The 17108-nt window shown below is 42.5% G+C and overlaps 1 protein-coding gene across 1 annotated transcript in view; it reads left to right on the top strand.

Moving 5' to 3' along the window:
• Window positions 1-282: 282 nt before the first annotated feature.
• The window catches only part of NECTIN3 (nectin cell adhesion molecule 3), a 53891-nt gene continuing 37065 nt past the window's right edge, over window positions 283-17108 (top strand). Inside the window, exon 1 of the mRNA XM_088534307.1 lies at window positions 283-496. Within this exon, the coding sequence (XP_088390433.1) occupies window positions 283-496 (214 nt within the window). The remainder of the gene's footprint in view (window positions 497-17108) is intronic.

Below are 17108 nucleotides of genomic sequence, written 5' to 3'. Positions count from 1 at the left end.
GGGACCCCCCCGGCGCGGCGCGAGTCGGCGGCGCGGGCCGAGACGATTCTCCGCCGGGAGGGGGGCGCGGGCGGGGAGCGCGGACGGGGGGTCGAGGCGGGCGCCCCAGCCCCGCGGCGCGGCGCACGCGGCCCTCCCCCCCGCCCCGCGGCGGGGTGGTGCGGCCCGCTCCGAGGGCGGGGAGTCTCGCGCGGCGCCTCCCTGCTCGGCGACACACGCAGCCGGCGCGGGGAGGAGGCGGCGGCGGGAGCCGGGGCGGCCGCTGGGAGCCGAGCCCGGAGCATGGCCGGGGCTGCCGAGGCCGCCGCCGCTCCCCCGCCGTTGGCGGTCGCTCCTGCCCGCCGGGAACTTTCGGCGGCGGCGCCCGCTGGTGCCTCCCCGCGGCGCTGGGGATGGTGGTGGCAGCGGCAGCAGCAGCGGCGGCGGATCCGCTCGGCGCTGCCCCCCGGGCCGGGAATGGGGCTGCTGGGGCTGCTCTTCTCCCGCCTCTGCTGCAGTAAGTGAAACTTTCCCGCTCGCCGAGGGAGGGGCGGCGGAGGGAGGGCAGCGAGCGGCCGCGGGGCCGCGGCGGGGAGACGCGGCGGAGTTGGGGGAAACTTTGTGTGCGCGCCCGGCGGGGCGGGCGGCCGGTCGGTGGCGCGGTGGCCGCAGCGGCGCTGGGGAAGGAGCAGCAGCAGGAGGAGGAGGGCGGGCCGCGGCGGGGATCGCGCAGGGCTTTCCCGGCAGCGGGAGGATGAGCAGGGAGCGCAGCCGGCGGCCCCGGCCCCTGTTCCTCCTGCGGGGGCAGCCGGGCGGGCCGGGCCGGCCGCCGTGTTGTGGCGCCGTTGCCCGGCGCCGCCGCGCGGGCCGTTAGGCGGCCGTTAGGCGGCCGTTGGGCGCGGGGGGCAGCCGCCCGCCGAGGCGAGTTTGTGCGGCGCGTTGCCGGCGGCGGGGGGAGGCTCCTGCCCCGCGACCCGCGGCCGCTTCCCCCGCTGCTGCCTGCGGGAACGGGACGTTTTGTTTGCCCGGTTTTTGCTGGTTTCCTCCCTCCTGTGGGAAAGGCCGAAGAGAGAGTCTTCATGGGCACAGGGTTTCTCTCCCCTCCAATCACACCCGCTTAGCTCCTCTTTAAAAAAAAAAAAAAAATCTTTATTCCGCTCCGCCCGCCTTCCCTCAGTAGAAAACAAGCAGAGGAGGCAGAAGTTGTAGACTTGACCCAGGGAGGGTTTCGCTGTTTGGGGAGTGGAGTGTAACGTCGCTCTTGGCGGCAGCGGGAGACAAAAAGCAAGCGGAGAGGCGGCTTAAAGGGCAGCTGGAAAACCACCATCCCGCCGCGTGCGCGCCTGAGGAGTAGCTGGTAGGGACTTTGCATCGCAGGATACGCCGTGCCCTCCCCGAACAGGGGGAGGAACGTGCTAAAAGTCTCCGGAGGTTGCTGTGGTGTAAATACTCGGGTGAGGCCACGCACCGTGCCCCGTGGAGCAGCCGTGTTGTGCCCGAGCAGTGCTTTTGCAGGGAGGGAGCTGAGGTGCCGCGGCTGCTGTGAAACTGTCCTCTTCTTGCATGTAATAGTCTCCCCCCTCTGGCAATGATGTGGCGCTCGGAACAGATGATTGTTGCTAATTTAAGTTCAAAACATGCATTTACTGAAATGGAACCCTCTAAAATAGCATCTGCTGTGTCTCTGCTTTCAAAAAGGCTTAGTATGATTCCTTGTTTTGGTGGCAAAACTGGAATTATTTTAACTTGCAGCTAGGGTACTGTCTGGTAAGTAAAACATGCTGGCGAGAAGACAGCCTGGTCCCAGTTGGTCTGAATAACTGCAGTACTACTTATAGCACAAGAGTTCTGCGGGATCAGCTGACTGTCATGTTAGTCAGAGATTTGGAGGTGTGCTTCGTCACTGAAGATGAACATCTTCAATATATGTTAGGGAAGGGGTCTACAAGCTGAATTGCTTATACATAACTTGTTTTTGCCCACAAGTCATGACTGCATACAGTGAGTCGTATTTGATCAAAATAGCATGATTAAATGCATGTATTGAGGGCTTGCTTAGCTTGGTAGCTGGTGATATTGGCAAGGGGATGAGGGTACAACGTAACTATTCATTAAAAATAAGCTGAATTTAATATTAATCCGTGTGAAGTAGACCCTACGTTTAATTTCTTGCAGAATCCAAAGTAGTTGAGTTAATAAAAACAAAACTACTGAGCCCCTATGAGTTAATGTTGATGCAAGGTTATTTTCAGTGAAAAATAACGTGCTAAAATCTATACAATAAATGTAGTATTGTTTAAAAAAGTCATCGAATAGGATGAAGGCTTAAGTAGAACTTGATTTTTTTCAAGCAGCAGTGTATACTCGAGCAGAGATGTCTGCCCTGAAGCTAAGCAATTCAGAGTTCCCCATACTGAGTTTTCTGGTGTCCTGGCAGAAATACAAGGTGACGGAAATTGAGAGTTCGTTTGCACTTGAAATAAACAAAACAGAGGGTTTTGTCTTCTTGCATGTTCCCTGGAGTTACTTGGCTGCATGTCTTTAAGAAGTGTTAAAGACCAATGGTTAATTTTCCCATAAATCAAGTTTGGAGCTATTAGCAAGCACTTATTAGGTGGTATTCAGCTTGATTTGTGGCCAGTTGACTCTCTCAATATTAAGCTGTTGCATTTCAACAGTTTCAGGTTTAAAGGCTGTGTGTTTGTAGTGTTGGCGAAAGTATTTCAGTAGCCTCTTTTTTCCTTCCCTTTGTGCAGGGTGATCTTTGCTCTTTTGAGCTGAAAAAGCTGTAGTTGTGAACCTGGTGTGTCTTTGCTAAGTGTTTTGTTTTCTCATGCGAATGTGAAGATAATAGTAACAATGAAGTTAAGATCATCCATATGCTGTGTCATGTAGCAGGTTACTATTTTAACCTTGATGAGCACGATTCAGATGTCCCTCCTCTTGGGTCCTTTTTGGCATATATGAACTTGTCTGATAGGGCTTCAGAGAATCTGCCAGATATGTTATTATAGGGGCGTTTTTCCAAGTGTAAAACTTCGAAGTCTACTCTGTAGGTGAAAGAGGAAGTCTAAGGAGTTATTGGTGACTCTTGGACTGTGAGGTAAGAGGAAAATAGTTATTCATAAACATCTCAGTGTTTAGATGATGTTTTGCAGGAATTTTCCCACAGCTTTTTCCTTGTCTCCATAATTGCCATTGAGCTTAAAGGGAGAGGGAAGAGAGATGTAGTTACTTTAGACTTTTTTTTCTTTTTTTTTTTTAATGTTGTGCCATATCAGAAATACATTTTGAGGATGTTTAGATCTTGACGGGACCCAAAATTGATGACTGCTTTTGGTTGCCATTATTCCTGCCAGTAGGTTAATGCTTAACCCTGCAAAAGCAAGAATTGAAAACATAACCAAAAATACAATCAGGAAAGCTTCAGTATGAAAATCAGACTTTTACTCAATGATTTTGAATGACAGCTAGAGACAATGATGGGGAAGAGAGAGATTTTGGGTAAATACTGATTTTCATCAAAAATGTCTACGAAGTTCAGCTTAATTTATGGCATGTACAAATATTTCTTCCTGCTATTTCTCTGGCAATGAAGTATGGACAAAGTTTATGAAAGTAAAAGCATTGTCATTTTGAACTAGTGTATATGTATGGCATACATAATAAATTATAACAATCCATGAAATGACTGAATTGACTGTGGCAAGCATTTTCAGCTGTGTATGTGGACATGTGTGGTACTGAATAACAAGATTCTTGTACTTCCAGTGCCTAAAATGCAGAGTTTGCGTACAGTGTTTTTTTTCTAGACTGTTGAAATGTGTGAATTAAAAGTGATTTGAAAAGTAAAAGGAGAAGAAAACAAAAATCTTCAAGAGGTATTTTCAGGGACTTTGAGGAAATACCTTTTTTTCCCCAACTGAATTGTTAGCTCTATTTGGCTGCTTAATGAGGCTGGAAGAGCAATTATTTGTGGGTTGTATGTTTTTAAATTCATGTAGAAAAGACTTCTCTTAAAAGCAGTGTGGAATATAGAACATGGGAGACATGGAGTGGAGTGGAAGGATTACTAAGGAGATTGGATCATAAGTGTGAGCTGGATAAATGCAAATTTGCTTTTTTGCAAAAGAAAGAGATGTAGGTAAAGTGGAAGAGGAGAAAAAAAAAACTCTTAAGTGACTTTTGCCCAGACCTGTTTCTATGTGACTGAGGGCTCAAGCCATGATAAAAATATATGGAAGCTTAGCAGACAAGGTTACTACCTTGGAAATGGGAAATTATGATGGTGTGTTAAAAACACTATAGAAAAACATTTTTCCCTGTATCTAAAACCAACAATAATGGTTATGGAATTCTGGTCTAGATAGAGTTTTAGAATATGTTATGGTGAGATGAAGAGGCTTGGGATGAACCAAGACAATGTTAAGAGAAAGCACAGGAATACCATTGAAGATAGTTGAAAATTTGGAGAGAAGAGGATGTTGGTGAATTAGGCAGGAACTAGGGCAGTGTATGAAACCCTAGTGTGAGGAAATAAATAGAGCAGCTGCACTGGAAGAAATAAGGATGACCTCAAATAGAGGGGAGAGCAAGATCTAAATTGCTTGATAATTAAATAAAAAGAAACCTACAGCTTGCTGAGCTCATGCATCCGAAGAACTCTATGTAGTGCAGTTTTAGTACAAATCTTAAGCTCTGTTTCATTGTGCTTGGTGTCATGTTAGAGAGCTGACTATTGGGCTGTGATGCTTGTGTAAGTTAAATATAGGAAAGTGTGGATGCTGATGTTCTAGTTTTTGCTTAAGTTTATAATTTTTGACTTTTTTTAAGAGTTTTTTCATGCATCTGTAGCATTACATGGAAATAGTATGTTGGAGATGCTCTAACTGTAAGAAGTGTTGTAGAACTTGTAAGAAAAGGTAAAAGCAAATGGCAGGTTGCATACCAATGTCATAATAGTCATGAATTTTAGGATGAATGGAGGAGCGAGGATGCCACTGTTTTTGTTTCACCAATGTGTAAGCTGTATACATATAAAAATGAAATGTACTGTTACTCTTGCTTTTTTGGGGGGACATTCTAAAGGATTATGGTGGTTGTTTAGCCCTTTTTTTGCAGAAAGATTGGGAACAGTGTCTTGCTTTAAAAAGTGCACTTCACTGCCTCCTTAAGTAATAAATACTCTTATATGAAGTATGAAGATTGATTGATACTGGACCAGAGAGGACTCTGTCATGGTTTATTTCTTGTAAAATACCCTTGAAATTTAATTAAATGTCCTTTCTTCTGCCACACTTATCTAATGCTTTTTGCTAGAAGAAACTAGGAAACATACAGGACTCTTATTTAGCAAGAGAAGCAAAAATACATTCTCTATATAGAGCCTGCATGCTAACTGATTGTGTGTTAGATGCTGGTGGTATACGTGATATATGCATCTACAGTACGCAATGTCACAGGTGTAAATAGATCAGTGAAAAGCAGCTAAGGAATGGATGATGGGGTTGTTTCAGTAAATGGTGTGTGGGATTGCATTTGTGCAACGTGGATAAAAGGTTGGGTTGAACCTCAAGAATCTGAAAGTCCCAAGTTTCAGTTCTGAAAAACAAACCCACTGGTGAACACAGGTAGGGTAATAGAAATATGAAGGTTGGTATAAAAAATGGTGTAAGTTAATCTTGATAAGTGCCTGCTGCGCTGTAAGCACATGTGGTCTTTCTCTTTTTTTCTTTTGTGTCAATGCAGCCATCTATTAAAGGGCGATGAAGAAAACTATGCATGCATTGAATGTTGCACCAGGCTGTTGCTCCTGGAAGTCGTCCTGATTTATACTGTTTTCTTGTTGAGTGTAACTTAGGGTTTTCCTGTGTCCAAGCCATGTTTTGTAGTGGAATATATGGCAAGAGACTTGTCAGACAAGACTGCAGTTCAACAAGAGTGCTGATATATGTTGCTTTACACAGTTACTCTGTAGTTGTTTTGTCTTTTGAAGGTCATCTGTGTGGTAACAGATCATTCTGTGCTAGCACCGTTTGTGTTTTTGCTTGGACTTCTTGTTTCCACCTTAGAGTGACAGTGTTGTATTGGATCAGGACTACTGGAACTTTTTTTTTTTTTGGTCGTCTTTGACCACTGTGAGGAGTTTTGTTATGGATTTGGTAATTGGATGCTTAACTAAATGGCCCGATTTTATTATCTGTACTCAAAGGATGATTATAGATGTAAATATCTAATTACTGTTCTCTTTTGTGTATTGTTGAGGGCTTTGCTTGTTGGTTGTGGGGAGGAGTTGTGTATGAGTGACTTCTAGGTACTTTTTGCATATATAGAAATCAGACTCGGAGTACGGATTCTTACTTGGACAGTTGCTTTTAATACCCCAGGCTGTAAAAATTTCAAATAGAATAGCGTGTTTTCATTGATACGGTATTTCTCTCTAATGTAAAGAGAGCTGGCCAAAATTCAGGCTTTACCCCGTTACACTTGTGAGCTAACAGTGTCCGGAGTGTGCTGATTGTATGAGAAGAGAACCTGGAGCCAGGAGTAGAGGCATATTAGAAGCTATGTGAGTAGCTGATCAGAGCTATGTTTGTGTTATGTGAATATGCTGTTATTAATCTCCCAGCTGTATAGGTATTAAAGCTACTTTTAAGAGAAGCTGTAAGGTATTTATGTTTCTATTATGTGCTGTCTGGCCTTGATGGCCTACCTTTGGATAAGCTTACAAGAATAACAGGTGTCTGTTACACAAACTAGATAATGGTGCGCATTTATCATGCTTGTGCTTGTACTTCAGGTATGAGGTGCCAAAATGCTAAATAGTCATACAGAAGGTATGATTTCTTACGCACCTGAGGATTTTTGGCATTGTGAGTAGATTTAATAGGAGATTTCAAAGAATGATAGAAACTAGCAATTTGTTTATTTTGAATTCTACTTCCACTAGCTTCTAATTCGTTCTCGCCTATTGAATTGTGATTCTAGTTGTACAGCAGGGAGCCTGAGGGAGTTGAGGAAAATGAGCAAAAACTTAGAGAACTTCCAAGAAAATGAACTTGTCTCAAGTATGGAGCTCTGTAAGTTGCATTAAGTTTTATATATATCTGAAGATGTAACTAGTCATCTTGCAGTCAGTATATTCGGATTGTATTTTTCTTCAGGATCACTGAGAATAAGACAAGCCTGTGGATTGTTAGTGAATTGCCAGTGCTGGCTGCTAAATTAAATGTTTAAACACAGGCTCATGGTGAGAAACTTCAAGATATAACACAACAAACTTCCAGTCATAATAAAATTGCCTGTGTGAGATCTGATAAATCAGTGTCTCAAGTTATTTTCCTCTTGCTTCAGCTAATTACCTTTAAGATATGGGGCTGTTTCAAATATTAATTCACAAGTAGAACATTCAGTAAGAATTACTAATTGTATGAAGATAGAAGCAAGGATAAAAACCTTCAGAGTCTTTAAACTTCAGTCTCCATTCTGTCTTTTGTTTACCTACATTCTCCAAGTGTGAGAAATGAAATAGGCAAAGCTTTATGGCTTTTTTCAGGGCTTTATGGCTTTTTTCAGGAATAAATTTCTTGAGTTAAGATAGTAAGAAGGTCACTCTTAATTCAGGTAGTGAAAACTAATATGCTACAAAATAATTTCTGATAATACCTGTTCAATATTTTGTGTTGTTTCAGCTGATTTTAATGTCATGTAGGGGAGTAGGAGCAGTTTAAGTTTAATACCCTAAGATGGTATGTGTTCACCTTTTCGGTGTGACGGCTTACCCAAGAGTTGGTTTGTCTCGAGTTGGTTGGAGTACTAGGATTATATTCTAATCCTAGATTATATTCTATGCCTAAGTTGGCATTAAATAGTTTACCTTTGGCAATGCAGTGTACCAGCAAGTACAGCACACCAATTTGCTCAGGATGTTCTATGTGGGAAGAAGTCTATTATTCATAGAGGTCCTTCTGTCGCTTTGTTGCAGGAGTTTTTGGTATTGGAGGTAGTTCAAGTTTCTGTAGATTTGTTCATGTCTAAGGTCACTCTTAAGTTCATGGTTGTCAAAGAGTAAGACTTTGTACTACAAGTCGGTCTCGCTGATAGGTCAAAGTCTTCATGTAAGCATTTTAATAAATTACCTACTAACAAATCAGAATATTCTGTGGAAGTTTTATGCAAGGCCATTGTAGGACCTTCTAAAGTTTTGCTGCGGATCTTTTGCTGCCCTGAAAGAGGCAGCAAAAGACAGACTGTGGAACAACATGGGACTGTTGGCAAGAGTTCACTCAGTGGCAGATTTTGAGGGCGCTACTCTCCAGCAGTGTTCTCCAAGCTGGTCCTTTTGATGCTTAGGTATATTAAATTCATGTGGCTGCAAATAAGGTGAAAACTGAGGTAGGGAGGAAAAGGAGTTAAGGTGTGCTCTTGATTTGAGAGGCTGCCCTGAAAACAGGTCCTGTGTTGATTGCTGTGATTACCTAAGGCATGCCTCTACACAAAGGAAAAGAGTAAGTATCGGTTACTGTGACCTTAGTAAGTTTTTCAAGGAGGACAAAGTCCAGCTGGAGGCCTGTTACTGGTGACATGCCTTGGGGGTAAGTACTAGGACAGTTTGTCTTCCAACTTGTTGTTCAGGCTAGTAAGGCACTTGTAGATTCCAGACTGGGATGGGTGGTTAATATGTGGGAGACTAGGGCTAGTTGAGGAGGGTGTCTGCAAGCTGGAGAAATGACTGGAAGGAACCTCAGGAAGTTCAAAAAAAGGCAAAAACCAAGGCTGGATGGAATAACCCCATGCAGCAGAAAAGGTGTGGTACCAGCTTGGGAAAAGGAGTCCCCAGAGGAAGGGGTCTGGGTGTGATTGTGGGTCAGCCTGTGTGATGTCAAAGGTGAAGGGCATATTGGGTGGTGGTAGAAGAAGCCAAAGGAAACAAATTTCTTCTATTCAGAGCTTATTCAGAGGTGTCACCTGGATAGCTGTGTCTGCTTTTGTGCTCACAAGCATAAGATGTGCTGATGCCTCTGTAGTGAGCCACTGAGATGAAGAAACTGGAGCACATGATATATGAAGAGAAGCCGATAAGTGTGTGTGCTTATCCTTGAGAAATGAAAAGTCTAAGGGGAGGACTTTAATTGCTGGCTACAACTGCTTAATGGGAGGTGGTGGAGCCAGACTCCTCTCAGATGTTTCTATTGCCTCTCATCCTTTCCCTATACACAAGCTGTGACAAGGGAAATGCTAATAAAATATTAGTTATATGTATAAATACCAGGAAAAAAATAAAGCCCTGAAACAATTTGTAGAATCTCCCTCCTTGGAGATTCTCTGAACTTGACTGTCTTATGATCCTGAGCAACCTGATCTGACTTCAAAGATGATCCTGCTCTGAGCTGGGGGTTGTAGTGGGTGACATCCAGAAATCTGTTCCAATCTGAGTCTTGATTTTGTGGATGGGTAGGCAGGAGCTAATGCTATAGGAAGAAAATAGAGAAAGACTCCCATATAACATCTACATTAAGCTTAAAATGTCTGAAGAAAGCTTGAAACAATATTTTCCTATTGAGCAGTTTGTTTGGATCCCATTGTTTTGTGTAAGTAATAACTTTTAGAGAGTGTCTTAAAGATGTGCTTGTTTTTCTGCATTTCTTCTATTAGTTCAGTAAGTAGCCAGTAACACTACTGTTCACAACACAAAGCTCAGAGCAATGCTGGCAGTGCGACAAATACTGAAAATATGGTTTGCCGATAATACAGCAGCTACTATACAGCATTATGTGCTTAGCTATCACCTAGTTAGGTGCAAGTCTCAGGGAAAAGAAGAGCTTTTTGGAATAATTTACGGTGAAGAAGCCTTAAGAGCAAAAACAAAGTAAGTGGTGACAGAAAGGCAGTGACTGACTGGCATCCTCCTAACTTTATAATGTAATGTATCACTCTTATCGGATCTTGTCATGAACAGCTGACACTTAGACATCATGTTTTATGGTTTGCTGCTCCTCACAAAATTTGTCCATTTTGCATTTCATGGTACAGCTGCAGCTGTTAAGTATTGGCAGGTAATCAAACTTTACAAACTCATGAACATGGGAAGATTATGCTTTAGCAGTCACGGGCAAGCCCTTTAAATAATATGGAGTTTACCTTTCCTTCTCTTCCCTCGGTTCTCAGTTACTGCTAGGCTAGGTGTTCTATGTTCTAGAATGAGGGTCCGAAAATGGGCGAGACTATTGAAGAGGTGTAACTTCCTACTTAAGGGTGTAAGTACTTCTGTAGGAATCGAAGGTCTAGTCCCCTTCCTGTAGGAGAGCATTGCACACTAGTGTACTGACACTTGATCCCTAAGGTGTCAGCAGTTACAGCCCAGCCCCCAAATTTTATTACCACTTTACTGACTCTAAATTATTTGCTATAGTATTCACCAAATTGCCATTTGAAGTTATAATGTCATTTGAGGATGGGGCTGAATTAAACCAACATTTGCTGATTTAAACTGTGTGAGAAAGAGAGGGGGAAAAAAAAAAACTCATTTGGGGACCTTTACTTTCCTCTACTGGAGGAACTGTTAGTGTCAAAATCAGTGCTACTAGTAGAACTCTCCGGGAGTTTTCTGTGGTTTTGATATGGTGAAGCAGCATGAGAAGGTTGTGACTGAGATTAGTAGCAACTTGCTGCGTAAGTGGTGGGCTATGCTTAATGCCAGATGCTATAACGTGTACATTTTCATCCAGAACACTTTTTGCTCATCAGATATTACTGTCCAAAAAGATAACCATAGCTACCATAGTATGATGGAGGTAGGGAAAAGATTGTTTGCATGTATACAAGTCATGTCCTAATTATATCAGAAGGTTCCTTAGAATGGAAAGGAACTAAGAGCAGGAAGCCCTAGTTGTGGCAACGCTTCAGTCAGCTACTACTTCCTATAGCATGCAAGGTGAAGCTTTTACTAACTCCATGAGTCATTTCTTCATCAGGGTTTGCTAGGCCCATCAGCACAGTGCTGAGCTGACTGTCCTTCACAAAAGCATTAACTCAAAGGTGTTATGGAAGCTTTTTTTTTTCTGTTTTAAAAAAGCTTATTACCTTAGGATTATTGGCTGCTAGCTGGATTTTGCAATGATGAGAGTGTATCTGAAACTGTAGTCTTAGTCTGAAACTTTTATTTATCAGATGGAAAAAATGAAAATTGCTTAGTGCTTTTTTCCACATGTTTGCACCTAATTTTATACTCATGTGAGTTAATGGATCTTAATAGCATGGTGTGCTGTATAATGGACTTAGTGACCTCATGGAAAAGCAAAGGAGGTTGGTAATTATCAGAGACAGTCTCCTGAGGCAGGGGAACAGCAACAGCCTTCTGCCAATCTGACTTGATGTCATAAGAGGACTCTTTATCTCTGGACATTTGATTTTGGCACGTTCCAGAGACTGCAGGGTCCAACCTTCTGACTACTCTCCTTCACTGATATCCGTGTGATCACCAATGCTCCTGCTGGGGTTCAGAATATTGTTGTGAGTCTGAGGACCCAGGTTGTGATCCCAGCAATAACCTCAAGTAAAGGAGAAAGATGTGATTCAAAGTGGATGCGCCTACTTGGATGAATGCCTAGCAGCATGGCTGATGTTGTAAGCAAGGCTGTGACTTTTCTGACTAATAGACCCTTTAGGAGAAAGCAAGAGGGGGGGCAAGTAATGTGGGGTTTTCTTTTCCAAAAGCCTTGCTAACCTGTGCGAGGGCTTTAAACTAGGTGGTGTAACTGTTTTCAGATGATTTCTATTTTGAAGATAAGTGAAGGTATAAGAAGCAATGAAGGGTTGGGGATCAAGATTGAGAAGACTATGCTGCGGAGGACCCCTGCTGTGAAGGCAGCAAAACAGGATCCCGTCGTGGTGCCTTTGCACAGATGCACCCCATATGGGAAATAAACAGGATGAATTGCAGATCTGTGCACAACTCTGCAGCTGTAGCCTTGTGTGGATTCCAGAGATGAGGTGGGTTAGTACTGCAATTAGCCGTAGTCATGCTTTTCAATAAAGGCAGGTAGGAAGGAGCTACTGTACTGTATAGAAAAACAGCTGAAGGGAGTGGAGACTGCCTGGCAATCGGCAACAAGCTGGTTGAAAGATTATAGGTGAGGTTAAGAGAACAGACCAAAACAGATGTTAAGGCTCTGCAACTAGTGGCCTGATCAAAAAGAAGTCTACTTTAGACAGCTTGAAGCCTCTTGATCACAGGCTTTGCTGCTTTTGAGAGACTTGAAGCAACCTGACATCTCTGGAAAGAGCAGCAGGGCTGGGCACAAATCACCTGGGAGATTCCTGGAGTGTATTGAAGACAATTTTTTGAGGCGGGTTGTCATGAACTGCTGGAGGAAATGCCCTGCTTATGGATCTGCTAAGCACAAGTAAGAAAGAAGTGGCTGAAGATTTGAAAGTCAAGGGCAGTCTGGTCTGCAGTGATTTTTTTTTTTTTTTTTTTTTTTTTTGAATCTGGAGCTTGAAATAGTGAGAAAAGACTGATAGAATCATAACACTGAACTTAACACTGAAACAACATTGAACTAGAATCATAACACTGAACTGAAAAAATGAAGATTTTGCTGTATTCAGGGATCTGTTTGTCTTAAGCTTGTTTGCCCAAGGCAGTCTGCCATGAGATGACAACCGACTGATCTTCAAGGGAAACCTCTTCAGATTACAAGCAGATTGCTGTAGTATGCAGGAAGTTCAGCAGACATGGCAGAAAGGGTCAGCGTGGATGAACGGGAAGCTCTTCACTGAGCTCAGATGCACAAAAAATTAATAGAAAGATGAAGAAGGGATTTGGCCTTTCTCTTCCCTGAGCCTATTAACGAAGTCTGTGGAAACATGATGCTACCATAGAGGAAAGTACAGCAGCTAATAGACTTAGGCAAGACCATGGAAAGGTGTGTCTGAGTGCTGAGAGAGCTAGCTGATACAATGACCTTTCAAAGATAAGTGAATAGTAGTAACTGGGGGAGGTTTCTTATGACTGGAAAAAGACGAATGTCACTATCTTTTCCTAAGGATTCAGGGTCAGTTTTGTTTGAGTCCCAGGGAAGATTAGGAAGCAAATCACGCCCCTAGCCATTTCTAAGTGCATGAAGGTCATGAAAGGTGGTTGGGAATGGCCTGTGCAGATTTTATCTAGTCATGACTGATGTGATTACCTCCTCCAATGACATGAATGGCTGAATGAACAAGGAGAGAACAGATGCTGCTGCTTACTTGCCTCTGACACTGACTCTTAGAGTATTCTTGTAATGAGACCGAGATACGTGTTGGTAAGGGGGAGAGAGGGTGGATAATAATTTGACTGAGTTGTCAGACTGACAGGGTGGTGGTAGCTGTATGAAGTTCAACTCGTAGCTGATGACTATTGTTATTCCTGAGTAGTTGATAATGAGGCCAGTACTATTTCACATCTACACTAATGACTGGGAAGATAAGATCATGTGGTCTTCACAAGTTCATGGATGATGCCAAACTAGGGGAGCAGGTGATGCACTAGAGAGAAGGGTTGCTACTCGCACCTCAACAGGTTGACAAATGGAAGTGGCAGGAACCTCATGTAATTCAGTAGTGGAAAGCACCAGGTCTTGCATTTGAACTGGCACAGCCCCATGCAACAGTGGAGGCTCAGATCTAGCTGTCCAGAAGGCAGCTTGTGAGACAGAGACCTGGTAGGTAACAGATAGAGCCTGGGTCAGTACTATGCCCTTGCATACTGTTGTTCTAGCAGGAGCGCAATCAAGCAGGTCACGGGAAGTGCTCCTTCCCCTCTGTCTGGCATGGGAGAGACCACCCCTGGAGCACTATCTAACTTGCGGGCCCACCAGTACAAGGGAGACCTGCTGCCCTGCAGCAAGTCCAGGGGCAGGTCATCCCAGCTGGCTGGAGACAAGAGCCTAGGACATGGGAGGAGACATTGAGAGAGCAGAGCAAGAAATGCTAAACTTGTTTGTAAGCATAGGGTTTTAGCTTAACTTTTTGATTAACATGTTTGGAATGAGTTATTCTTCCAAGTTGAAGGCTGCTAATTCTCCAAGTCTTAGTTGTGGTTGAGGAAGAGAAAACTTGTCTCCAAAGAAGTGATCTGAGTATGTCAGAATCACTAAGTTAGGGACAGACTGGTGCCAGCAGTTTTCCTGTGGTCTCTGTTGTAGAGCTTTGAAGAATTTAAAGCTTTAAAAATACACAACAAAAGCTGAATTCCTACTTTGGATCGGAAAACAAGGGAAATAAAATAGGTTACCTGCTGTGTGCTAGCTTGTCCCTCTGAAAAAGTCTTTCTTGATAAGACTAGCTTGATGGAGATAAATAAAAGCAGCAAATATTGGGAAATGCATGGTGACTGAGCAACTACATAATTTAATAGGTTGAACATAAGATTCAAGTTAAATGTCAAATGCAGACGACTCGAAAGTGAAAAAGTAATGGAAAGTGATTTATCTTCACAAGTAAATACATGTCACCTGACAACACTAGGGCTCTCGCACACAGAATTTTAGCTTTTAATTAATAAGCATTTTTTTGAAGTGTACTCACTATGCATTAAAATAAGTGGTTAGATGTTTCAAGTTCACTTTTTGTTGTTGCCTTCACGTGCAACTGTTAGTTTTTTGATTTGCAAAGCAAACTGTGATAATCTCAAAACACATGTGGATTTTAAAGGAAGTATATCAGCTGGTCACTAATCAGAGGAGTGAGAAAAGAAAACTTAAGGCAATGTCATCTGCAGCCCTCAAACAGACTTGGTGAAGTCCAGGAAGTTAGGGGCTTGAGTGCAAACATTGTAAGTGTAAATTGTTGGACTAAACTCCTGAGAAAATAATGCAAAATGGAAAAAGTCACCATGTGTGTCCTATCAGTTGACAAGAATTTGAAAGAGGACCAGGTGATTACTTAATATGGTTATTAGTAATTTCATAGGAATTAAGCCAGTAAGATCCTTAAGTGCAGATCAGGCCTCTGCTGCAATGCAGGAACAACTTCAGTCTGATAGCAGAACACCTAACTTGTTCTGGAGGTGGGGGATGTTTACCAACTTGACCAGGCTGTTTATTTGTCTTTGTTACCTAAAAAGCTTCCTTAAACTGAAACACTGAGAAAACATGAAATTATTTTGTCCGGTCCTTCAGGCATACTCAGTAATCCTTCTGTTTTTACATCAGTGTCAGAATTGCAGAATCTTTATTGGACTCAACAGCATGAGAAGACAGGTCGTTTCTTCCAGCCCTTGTGTGTAGGTCATGTTCCCTAGATTGTAAGAGTAAGATTTTTGCTTTCAGACTGTCTAGATGAGTGATACCAGAAGTAAGATGTTCAACAACTCCACATGGAGCCTTGCCACTGCTGGTTAGAGTAGAAAGTTTATTTCTATATTTCCATGTTTGAGTGACATTTTCAATTCTTCAAAACACAATCATGTACAGACATGCTGCAATTTTCAGAATACTTTCTGCTTGCTCTCTAACAAGTTCCTTAGCATTTGGTAATTAACTTAGGCCCACTGCTTTTGTAATTAAAACTTGAAGCTTTCCCTCTGTGTTTTTAGTGTTTCCACTGGCTGACTTTGTAACAAGTAACTATACTTTTTTTTTTTTATCTTCTAATGTGCTTGGCTTGCAGCCCCACAGAGCAGAAACACAGTGCCCCTTTTGACTTCCCAGCACATCCCTACAGTGCTGATAATTTTGGTTGTATGTTTAAAGTGGGTGCCAGATAAGAGGACTCTTGCTTTTCTCTAGGTCAGTTTGTCAGAACTATTGACTCTGTGTTTCAAATGATTTTTTTGAAGTTCTCTTTCAAGGCGCTGGGAGGTTTGTTTAAACTGAGGATGAAATCTTCATTGCAGAAAAACTTGCAACTGTCTTCTGTCTTGCTTCACTTATAAATTCAATGTGCTTTGTAAACATCTGAATGCTTAGAATCAGTGTAAACATGAGCATCTTGATTTGCTTTATATTAACATGGATAGAGAATTATAATGTGATACTATGTGAAACGGACAATGATGGTTTAAGCAGAAATCTAGAGGATGCTTTAAAGTTACTGATGTTTTGTCAGTGTTTTTGGTGAGTAGTTGGATGCAAAGCTTGAACTTTATAAATTTAGCTAAGTATCCTTGGCAACTCAGTTTGAGTCATGACTTTAGATTTCCTCTAGTGTCTTAAATTTTTTGATGCTCAGTAGTAATTTATAAAGGTCTGTAGAGCATCCTGAGAAGCTGAGTCTGTAGGGACATTGTTTCTGCTGAATGTGGAGGTAGTGAAACTAGAACAGAAGCTCAAGTTAGTGTGAAGAAAGCATGTTTCAAGTAGAATAGGGATTTTTTTTTTTTTTTTTTAGCCATTCCTGATTAAGTGCAGAGGTGTGGATTTTTTTTTTTTTTAAGCATGGTTGTGTGAGTCGGGCTCAAACTATGTTAGTGTAGGTCTCAGATTTTCCAGATCTCCTTTGGCTTCCCCTTGGCATTGGAATAAAATACTGCTTAAACTGTTTCCTTGCTTATGGTGAAAATGTCAGGAGTCTTGCTGATAACCAGTGTTTATTATGGCTCCACAGAGGTTTATATAGCATGTATTAACCTGTTTGTATTGAGATGAAAGTATTTTATTCAGTGCTGGGATGTCTGTCTGGCAAGTTGCTGATCCTTTTGTGGTGTACAAGTGTAATTAAATATCTAAATGTTGATGCAGAAGTTTAAGTGAAATAATGGACTGTTCTTTCTATCAGCTCTGAAGCTTGAGGAGGTCGTTCTAACAGCAGCCTCTGGGTAGATGGCAGGTGATGTGTTGGCAACACTACCTTGAGGATGAGAGAGTGGAGCCTCAGAGGATGCTTTCTGGAATTTGCAAGTACTCTGACACTGCTTCACTGAAAAGCTATCTGTCTTAAGCTTAATATTTTGAATAAATCCCCTGCTTCAGGATACTGCAGAAGTTAATTTTTGATTGACAGTTCTAAAGAGGCTGAACTGTTGCAATCTCAAAACCAACCAATTCTTGTGGCTAGTGTCTTCAAATTATAGGTGTCATGAAATCTTTTACCTTTATGCAATTTTTAGTGTTCTGCTAGAGAGATGGTGTTCCTCTAATCTTATTAAT

This window comes from Tinamus guttatus, unplaced genomic scaffold (genome assembly GCF_059628265.1).
Source record: "Tinamus guttatus ecotype Peru unplaced genomic scaffold, ASM5962826v1 Tinamus_guttatus_pri_ptg000035l, whole genome shotgun sequence".
Classification (NCBI taxonomy): Eukaryota; Metazoa; Chordata; class Aves; order Tinamiformes; family Tinamidae; genus Tinamus; species Tinamus guttatus.
Note: the sequence above shows the minus strand (reverse complement) of the source record. Positions and strands in the feature narration are given on the sequence as shown.